Genomic DNA, 10,053 nt, shown 5'->3' with positions numbered 1-10,053 from the left:
ACTAATAAAGTCTGTCTGCATTGCAAAAAAAAAAAAAGAGAGAGAGAGAGAGAAAGAAAAAGAAGAAAAAAATTTAAAAAGCAGGAATGAAACATATGCAAGTAAAAATATAAAAGGGGCAATAAGAAATATTAAGAATGAAAAATACAGAAAACAAAATACATACCTCAGTGGATACACTATTCTAGCCTGGTTTAGTAAAAACTAAGAGTTAATTTAAAGAGAGTAATGAGAAATTCCCTAAAATGCAACATACAGAGACAATTATAGTTTAAAAAGAATTAAGAGGCCTAGAAAATAACTCAAGAAGTTTCAACAGATAATAATAACAGTTTCAGAAGAAGAGAATGAGAATGGTAAAGATGCTCTATTCAAAGAGAAAATAGCTGGAATTTTTACAGAAATGATGAAAGCCTCTGCCTTTCTAATTAAATTAAATCTGATTAAATAGATTAAGTAAAACTAAATCCACATTGAAAGTCGTTGCTGTGAAACTGCAGAACACATAGGAAAGTGGTAGGGGAAGCTTTAAAAATTACCAGGGGAAAAAAGTTAAAGATTACCTACAAAGGAATGATATTTACACCAACAGCAAACATCATCAACAGCAACAGATGTTAAGAAACATAGTTTAACATTTTTAAAGTGCTGAGGAAAATTACAAATGGCCTGGTATAGAATTCTAAACCAAAACAAATTACCATTCAGGAGTGAGCATAGAAAAAATTCTAAATTTCATTAATTATGTGCCTTATTCAGATAGCTGTACAGAAACTGATGATTCAATATCTAAAAAGCATCTGATCTAATCAGAGGTCAGAAGACCCTGTGAGCGTGACAATAAGGAAGACCAAGATGTTTGAATATGCAATGCTTTCAATGTGATCTGTGAACTCCTTCTGCAAATAGCCTTTTTTCTGAAGCTCATGGGTGACCTTTGAGTGATTCTCCTACCCAATATGCCCACCACAAAGAGAACCAGGTTCACCAGAATGAGGATGATTCTGGACCATGAGGTCACCTCAACTCGGGAACATGGCTGTGATCACTGACATGTGAGAAGTCATGCTTGGGGCCACTAGGTGAAGCCATGAGGAAAAAAGCCACACCACCAAGTACAAAGACTTCTCCATTGCCCTTCTCCCAAAGGAACTAAAAGTTCTTGCTTTGAGTTCACCAAAGTGGAATAGAGTGTTCTCTAACTTAATTTTGACTTGCAAAGTAGAACTTGCACTTCTGGCCATGAAGAATAACTAGTACCTGACGTGCCCTCCTTCTGTCTAGAGATACAAAACTGGAGAGCAGGCAGCACAGACTGTGATCGCTCAGAGAAGAGAAATTAATGAGCAAACCCTATGATCGCTCAGACTTTCTGCCTAAAGACACTTTCCAGACCATAACACAGGAGGGAACCGTAAGCAAAGCACAACTATCTCACTGACATGCCTACATGTTGAAATGATAATACTTTGGGACTCATGGGTTAAATAGAATATATTATTAAAATTAAATTTTGGAAAAGAAAGTTGTCCTACTGGCCAGCATGTAGTTAGAATGGATAATATGCAGGAAAGAATATTTCAAAATCCACGTTTGGCTTTCTTAACAATAAAACTGAGGGGCAGTTCCAAGATGGCCGAATAGGAACAGCTCCAGCCTCCAGCTCCCATCGTGAGCGACACAGAAGACGGTGATTTCTGCATTTCCACCTGAGGTACCGGGTTTATCTCACTGGGGCGTGTTGGAAAGTGGGTGCAGGACAGTGGGTGCAGCCCACCGAGCGAGAGCCGAAGCAGGGCGAGGCGTCGCCTCACCTGGGAAGTGCAAGGGGGAAGGGAATTCCCTTTCCTAGCCAAGGGAAATTGTGGCACACAACACCCAGAATATCAGGTCACTCCCACCCTAATACTGCGCTTTACCAAGGGTCTTAGCAAACGGCACACCAGCAGATTATATCCCATGCCTGGCCCAGAGGGTCCCACGCCCACGAAGTCCTCCCTCATTGCTAGCATAGCAGTCTGAGATCCAACTGCAAGGTGGCAGTGAGGCTGGGGGAGGAGCGCCCTCCATTGCTGAGGCTTGAGTAGGTAAACAAAGCAGCAGGGAAGCTCGAACTGGGTGGAGCCCACCACAGCTCAAGGAGGCCTGCCTGCCTCTGTAGACTCCACCTCTGGGGACAGGGAACAGTCAAACAAAAGGTAGCAAAAACCTCTGCAGATTTAAATGTCCCTGTCTGACAGCTTTGAAGAGAGTAGTGATTCTCCCAGGATGGAGTTTGAGATCTGAGAACGGACAGACTGCCTGCTCAAGTGAGTCCCTGACCCCTGAGTAGCCTAACTGGGAGACAGCCCCCACTAGGGGCAGACTGACACCTCATATCTCACAGGGCCAGGTACCCCTCTGAGATGAAGCTTCCAGAGGAACAATTATGCAGCAACACTTGCTGTTCAGCATTATTCACTCTTCTGCAGCCTCTGCTGCTGATACCCAGGCAAACAGGGTCTGGAGTGGACCTCGAGCAAACTCCAACAGACCTGCAGCTGAAGGTCTTAACTGTTAGAAGGAAAACTAACAAACAGAAAGGACATCCACACCAAAACCCCATCTGTATGTCACCATCATCAAAGACCAAAACAGTGCAGAAAAGCTGAAAATTCTAAAAATCAGAGCGCCTCTGCCCCTCCAAAGGAACGCAGCTCATCGCGAGCAATGGAACAAAGCTGGATGGAGAATGACTTTGACAAGTTGAGAGAAGAAGGCTTCAGACGATCAAACTTCTCTGAGCTAAAGGAGGAAGTTCGAACCCACAGCAAAGAAGCTAAAAACCTTGAAAAAGATTTGATGAATGGCTAACTAGAATAACCAACGTAGAGAAGTCCTTAAATGACCTGATAGAGCTGAAAATCATGACATGAGAACTATAGTAACTGACTTGATCAACTGGAAGAAAGGGTATCTGTGCTAGAGGATCAAATGAATGAAATGAAGCGAGAAGTTTAGAGAAAAAAGAGTAAAAAGAAATGAAGAAAGCCTCCAAGAAATATGGGACTATGTGAAAAGACCAAATCTACATCTGACTGGTGTACCTGAAAGTGACTGGGAGAATGGAACCAAGTTGGAAAACACTCTGCAGGATATTATCCAGGAGGACTTCCCCAACATAGCAAGGCAGGCCAACATTCAAATTCAGAAAATACAGAGAATGCCACAAAGATATTCCTCAAGAAGAGCAACTCCAAAACAAATAATTGTCAGATTCACCAAAGTGGGAATGAAGGAAAAAATGTTAAGGGCAGCCAGAGAGAAAGGTCAGGTTACCCACAAAGGGAAGCCCATCAGACTAACAGTGGATCTCTCAGCAGAAACTCTCCAAGCCAGAAGAGAGTGAGGACCAATATTCAACATTCTTAAAGAAAAGAATTTTCAACCCAGAATTTCATATCCAGCCAAACTAAGTTTCATCAGTGAAGGAGAAATAAAATCCTTTACAGACAAGCAAATGCAGAGAGATTTTGTCACCACCAGACCTGCCCTACAAGAGCTCCTGAAGGAAGCACTAAACATGGAAAGGAACAACCGGTAACAGCCACTGCAAAAATACGCCAAAATGTAAAGACCATTGATGCTAGGAAGAAACTGCATCAACTAACGAGCAAAATAACCAGCTAACATCATCAGGACAGGATCAAGTTCACACACAACAATATTAACCTTAAATGTAAATGGGCTAAATGCTACAATTAAAAGACACAGACTGGCAAACTGGATAGAGTCAAGACCCATCAGTTTGCCGTAATCAGGAGACCCATCTCACACGCAGAGACACACATAGGCTCAAATTAAAGGGATGGAGGAAGATCTACCAAGCAAATGCAAAACAAAAAAAGGCAGGGGTTGCTATCCTAGTCTCTGATAAAACAGACTTTAAACCAACAAAGATCAAAAGAGGCAAAGAAGGCCATTACGTAATGGTAAAGGGATCAATTCAGCAAGAAAAGCTAACTATCCTAAATACATATGCAACCAATACAGGAGCACCCAGATTCAAAAAGCAAATCCTTAGAGACTTACAAAGAGACTTAGACTCCCACACAATAATAATGGGAGACTTTAACACCCCACTGTCAATATTAGACAGATCAACAAGACAGAAAGTTAACAAGGATATCCAGGAATTGAACTCAACTCTGCATCAAGCAGACATAATAGACATCTACAGAACTCTCCACTCCAAATCAACAGAATATACATTCTTCTCAGCACCACATTGCACTTATTCCAAAACTGACCACATAGTTGGAAGTAAAGCACTCCTCAGTAAATGTACAAGAACAGAAATTATAACAAATTGTCTCTCAGACCACAGTGCAATCAAACTAGAACTCAGGATTAAGAAACTCACTCAAAACCACTCAACTACATGGAAACTGAACAACCTGCTCCTGAATGACTACTGGGTACATAACGAAATGAAGGCAAAAATAAAGACGTTCTTTGAAATCAATGAGAACAAAGATACAACACCAGAAGCTCTGGGACACATTTAAAGCAGTGTGTGGAGGAAAATTTATAGTACTAAATGCCCACAAGAGAAAGCAGGAAAGATCTAAAATTGATACCCTAACATCACAATTAAAAGAACTAGAGAAGCAAGAGCAAAAACATTCAAAAGCTAGCAGAAGGGAAGAAATAACTAAGATCAGAGCAGAACTGAAAGAGATAGAGACACAAAAATCCCTTCAAAAAAACAATGAATCCAGGAACTGGTTGTTTGAAAAGATCGACAAAATTGATAGACCACTATCAAGACTAATAAAGAAGAAAAGAGAGAAGAATCAAATAAACACAATAAAAAATGATAAAGGGGATATTACCACTGATCCCACAGAAACACAAACTACCATCAGAGAATACTATAAACACCTCAACACAAATAAACTAGAAAACCTAGAAGAAATGGATAAACTCCTGGACACATTCACTCTTTCAAGACTAAACCAGGAAGAAGTTGAATCCCTGAATAGACCAATAACAGGCTCTGAAATTGAGTCAATAATTAATAGCCTACCAACCAAAAAAAGTCCAGGACCAGACGGATTCACAGCCGAATTCTACCAGAGGTACAAGGAGGAGTTGGTACCATTCCTTCTGAAACTATTCCAACCAATAGAAAAAGAGGGAATCCTCCCTAACTCATTTTATGAGGTCAACGTCATCCTAATACCAAAGCCTCACAGAGACACAACATAAAAGAATTTTACACCAATATCCCTGATGAACATCGATGCAAAAATCCTCAATAAAATACTGGCAAACCGAATCCAGCAGCACATCAAAAAGCTTATCCACCATGATCAAGTGGGCTTCGTCCCTGGGATGCAAGGCTGTTTCAGTATATGCAAATCAATACATGTAATCCAGCATATAAACAGAACCAAAGACAAAAAACGCATGATTATCTCAATAGATGCAGAAAAGGCCTTTGACAAAATTCAACAGCCCTTCATGCTAAAAACTCTCAATAAATTCGGTATTGATGGAACGTATCTCAAAATAATAAGAGCTATTTATGACAAACCCACAGCCAATATCATACTGAATGGGCAAAAGCTGGAAGCATTCCCTTTGAAAACTGGCACAAGACAGGGATGCCCTCTTTCACCACTCCTATTCAACATAGTGTTGGAAATTCTGGCTAGGGCAATCAGGCAAGAGAAAGAAATAAAGGATATTCAATTAGGAAAAGAAGAAGTCAAATTGTCCCTGTTTGCAGATGAAATTATTGTATATTTAGAAAACCCCATTGTCTCAGCCCAAAATCTCCTTAAGCTGATAAGAAACTTCAGCAAAGTCTCAGGATATAAAATCAATGTGCAAAAATCACAAGCATTCTTATACAATAATAACAGACTAACAGAGAGCCAAATGGTGAGTGAACTCCCATTCACAATTGTTTCAAAGAGAAAAAAATACCTAGGAATCCAACTTACAAGGGATGTGAAGGACCTCTTCAAGGAGAACTACAAACCACTGCTGAATGAAATAAAAGAGGACACAAACAAATGGAAGAACATTCCATGCTCATGGATAGGAAGAATCAGTATCGTGAAAATGGCCATATTGCCCAAGGTAATTTATAGATTCAATGTCATCCCCATTAAGCTACCAATGACTTTCTTCACAGAATTGGAAAAATCTACTTTAAAGTTCATATGGAATCAAAAAAGAGCCCGCATTGCCAAGACAATCCTGAGCCAAAAAGAACAAAGCTGGAGGCATCATGCTACTTGACTTCAAACTATACTACAAGGCTATAGTAACCAAAACAGCATGGTACTGGTACCAAAACAGAGATATAGACAAATGGTACAGAACAGAGCCCTCAGAAATAATACCACACATCTACAACCATGTGATCTTTGACAAACCTGACAAAAACAAGAAATGGGGAAAGGATTCCCTATTTAATAAATGGTGCTGGGAAAACTGGCTAGCCATATATAGAAAGCTGAAACTGGATCCCTTCCTTACACCTTACACAAAAATTAATTCAAGATGGATTAGAGACTTAAATGTTAGACCTAAAACCATAAAAACCCTAGAAGAAAACCTAGGCAATACCATTCAGGACGTAGGCATGGGCAAGGACTTCATGTCTAAAACACCAAAAGCAATGGCCACAAAAGCCAAAATTGACAAATGGGATCTAATTAAACTAAAGAGCTTCTGCATAGCAAAAAAAAAAAAAAAAAAAAAAAAAAAAAAAAAAAAAAAAAACACAAAAAAAAACTACCATCAGAGTGAACTGGCAACCTACAGAATGGGAGAACATTTTTGCAATCTACTCATCTGACAAAGGGCTAACATCCAGAACCTACAGAGAACTCAAATAAATTTATAAGAGAAAAACAAACACCCCATCAAAAAGTGGGTGAGGATATGAACAGACACTTCTCAAAAGAAGACATTTATGCAGCAAACAGACACATGAAAAAATGCTCATCATCACTGGCCATCAGAGAAATGCAAATCAAAACCACAAGGAGATACCATCTCACACCAGCTAGAATGGCGATCATTAAAAAGTCAGGGAACAATAGAGGATATGGAGAAACAGGAACACTTTTACACTGTTGGTGGGATTTTTGTGGAAGACAGTGTGGCGATTCCTCAAGGATCTAGAACTAGAAATACCATTTGACCCAGCCATCCCATTACTGGGTTTATACCCAAAGGATTATAAATCATGCTGCTATAAAGACACATGTGCACGTATGTTTATTGTGGCACTATTCATAATAGCAAAGACTTGGAACCAACCCAAATGTCCATCAGTGACAGACTGGATTAAGAAAATGTGGCAAATATACACCATGGAATACTATGCAGCCATATAAAAGGATGAGTTCATGTCCTTTGTAGGGACATAGATGCCGCTGGAAACCATCATTCTCAGGAAACTATTGCAAGAACAGAAAACCAAACACCACATGTTCTCACTCATAGGTGGGAACTGAACAATGAGAACACTTGGACACAGGAAGGGGAACATTACACACCAGGGCCTGTTGTGGGGTTGGGGTGGGGGTAGGGATAGCATTAGGAGATATACCTAATGTAAATGACGAGTTAATGGGTGCAGCACACCAATATGGCACATGTATATGTATGTAACAAACCTATACATTGTGCACATGTACCCTAGAACATAAAGTATAATAAAATAATAATAATAATAGTAATAATAATAATAAAACTTACCCCTTGAAATTTATACTTTCTTATCCACATTCCAGTATCTGGAATATGACGCTGTTTGACAAATAATCATGTGCTGTTTGGAAGAGGTCTTCTTGGCAGTTGCAACTTATGGAAATAATTATTTACCTGCTAAAAGTGTTCAGGTTAAAAAGGAAGTATCTTCTAAGAAACCCAAGAAGCATTAAAGATTCATAAACAAGTTATATTTAGCAGCATTTAGAGAAAAGGAACACAAAACCAAAAAGCAAGCCCCTACCAAAAAAGAGAAAACCAGAAAATTTTACCTATATTTTATAATTCCAAACACAAGGGGCAAAAAATCTCTATAAATGGAAGTTCTTTAGGTGGTTCTAGGTATCTGCTTCAGTTTTTAACTCTCTTCACAGTTTACATTTATAGAAATATAAATATTATTTCTTAAAATTCACATTTAATACAAACTTTCAAAGGTATTTAAATGTAGGATAGCAGCAATGAGAAGGCTTTTAAATCTAAGAACCTACAGGGCATGACAAGAGCAATTCCTAAATCCAGATAATGATTTTACCATTGCTATGTATAAGCTGCCATTTGCAGCAAGTTTTACATGGGACATTATTGAACATTTTGGGGAGTGGGGGAAAAATAAGAATCTGCTTTATCATCTTTGATTGCAGACATGGGTTCATGACATGTCACAAAGCTACTTTCTCTGAGAGCAGTTAGTATCTCCAAACCAGGCTAGAATTTCTAAGGGTAGTCTTGCCTTTTGGTGGATTAAGTAATTTTTTGATGATACTTCCATGTTTGGGGGTACATTGGGCCATTAAGATGAGCACCAAGGAGAAAATGGAGAGGTGGCAAATCTCTAGCAATACTCTCCTGCTCGAAATGCTTTTGACATCTGAGAAAGAAGTAGGTGGTTTTGAGCCGGTAAAATGCATATACATACATAATAGTAAAACATTATAATTTAATGTTTTCTATGTGAATTCACAATTGAAATATTGTATTCTATGATACGATTAATCTATGCAAAATTCTTTGAGGTAGAGCCTTATTTAAATTCTTCATTCGAATACATATACTTTACATAAATATGATCCTCTCAGAGTTGTAAACAAAGTTTAGAAATATGGTAAAATCTCTAGAATGATCAGAGGTAATTTAGAGGCACAGTGGCCTGTTCAGTAACTGACATTCCAACAGAAGGTCATAGCTTCTTCTGTTGATTCATGGAATGGGGTTAGCCTGTGGATAGACATTTGTACTAATATACACTGATTACATTCATACTACAGAATCATATGTTAGATACCAGAAGATAATCTTAATCTTTCGTCCTCTGCATATACTCCTATTTGGGTAGTTAGCATGCCACTGCATTTACTCTTGATGACACTTGTCTTCCCAACTAGATTTTAAATATCCTTGGAGGCAGAATCATGAGATATTAAAAATCTATAAATATGTTGGCTCTTCAGAGCTAATAAATGATAAAATGTACCCAGTAAGAAACCAAGCAGTATTTACAGCCAGCTATTAAGAATCTTTTCAAACACTAATTGCATATACTCAGAACTGAATTTGTTATTTTTTGCTCTAGACCAAGTTTTGGACTTCATTTCCGAAGTTCGAATTTTCTGTGTCACTAGTAATGTCCTTGAGGATGACAGCGTGAATTTTCTCTGCAAGAGTACAAAGATCGGCTGTTTTTAGACCTTTAATCAATGTGTCACATGCATCTTTCTTTCCATGAAGTTGATACCAATTACGAAGCAGTTGAACTTTTTGTTCTGCTGTGTCTTGGACATTGTCATTCTTGATCTCATCTATTTTGGCTTCACTGACACCATTCTTTCGAACAAAGTCTTTAACTTGACTTAGTGTCATGGCTCCAGCGATAGTGGTGATATATTTACTCAAGTCAACATCTGAAAAATAGAAAATAGTCTAAAAATTTGTTTTTCTAAATGAAATTCCCATTACTGAAAACCATGTTTATTTCTCTTTTTATAGTACTTCAGAATATAGCTAAGTCCTAAAGATCTGTGAAGAGCTGACTGCGGGAATACAGAAACAAGGCAATCTTGAGTTCTAACTCCAAATCCTGCCATGTACCCAGTAATTTGTTAAATAACCTGGGCACAATATATAACATTTCTGTGTCTTCTTTTCTCATTTTTAAAATAAGAGGATTGGAAAAGATCATCTATAACATCTCTCATGGATCCAATGATCAATGATCCACAAATCTAAAAGTATAAGCAAAGAGTTTATGATCATCTTATCCCTAAATCACAGATCAAAGAA

General features: G+C 38.4%; 1 protein-coding gene across 5 annotated transcripts in view; it reads right to left on the bottom strand.

Annotated features, from left to right (window-relative positions):
- Nucleotides 1-615: 615 nt before the first annotated feature.
- FAS (Fas cell surface death receptor) overlaps nucleotides 616-10,053 on the bottom strand; it is a 32,751-nt gene continuing 23,313 nt past the window's right edge. For all 5 annotated transcript variants that reach the window (XM_050805276.1, XM_050805278.1, XM_050805275.1 and 2 more), the window contains one exon: nucleotides 616-9,674. In XM_050805276.1, coding sequence (XP_050661233.1) covers nucleotides 9,343-9,674 — 332 coding nt within the window. In that variant the 3' untranslated portion in view covers nucleotides 616-9,342. The remainder of the gene's footprint in view (nucleotides 9,675-10,053) is intronic.

The sequence above is a fragment of the Macaca thibetana genome, chromosome 9 (genome assembly GCF_024542745.1).
Source record: "Macaca thibetana thibetana isolate TM-01 chromosome 9, ASM2454274v1, whole genome shotgun sequence".
Classification (NCBI taxonomy): Eukaryota; Metazoa; Chordata; class Mammalia; order Primates; family Cercopithecidae; genus Macaca; species Macaca thibetana.
This window is presented reverse-complemented; position numbering and strand designations above follow the sequence as displayed.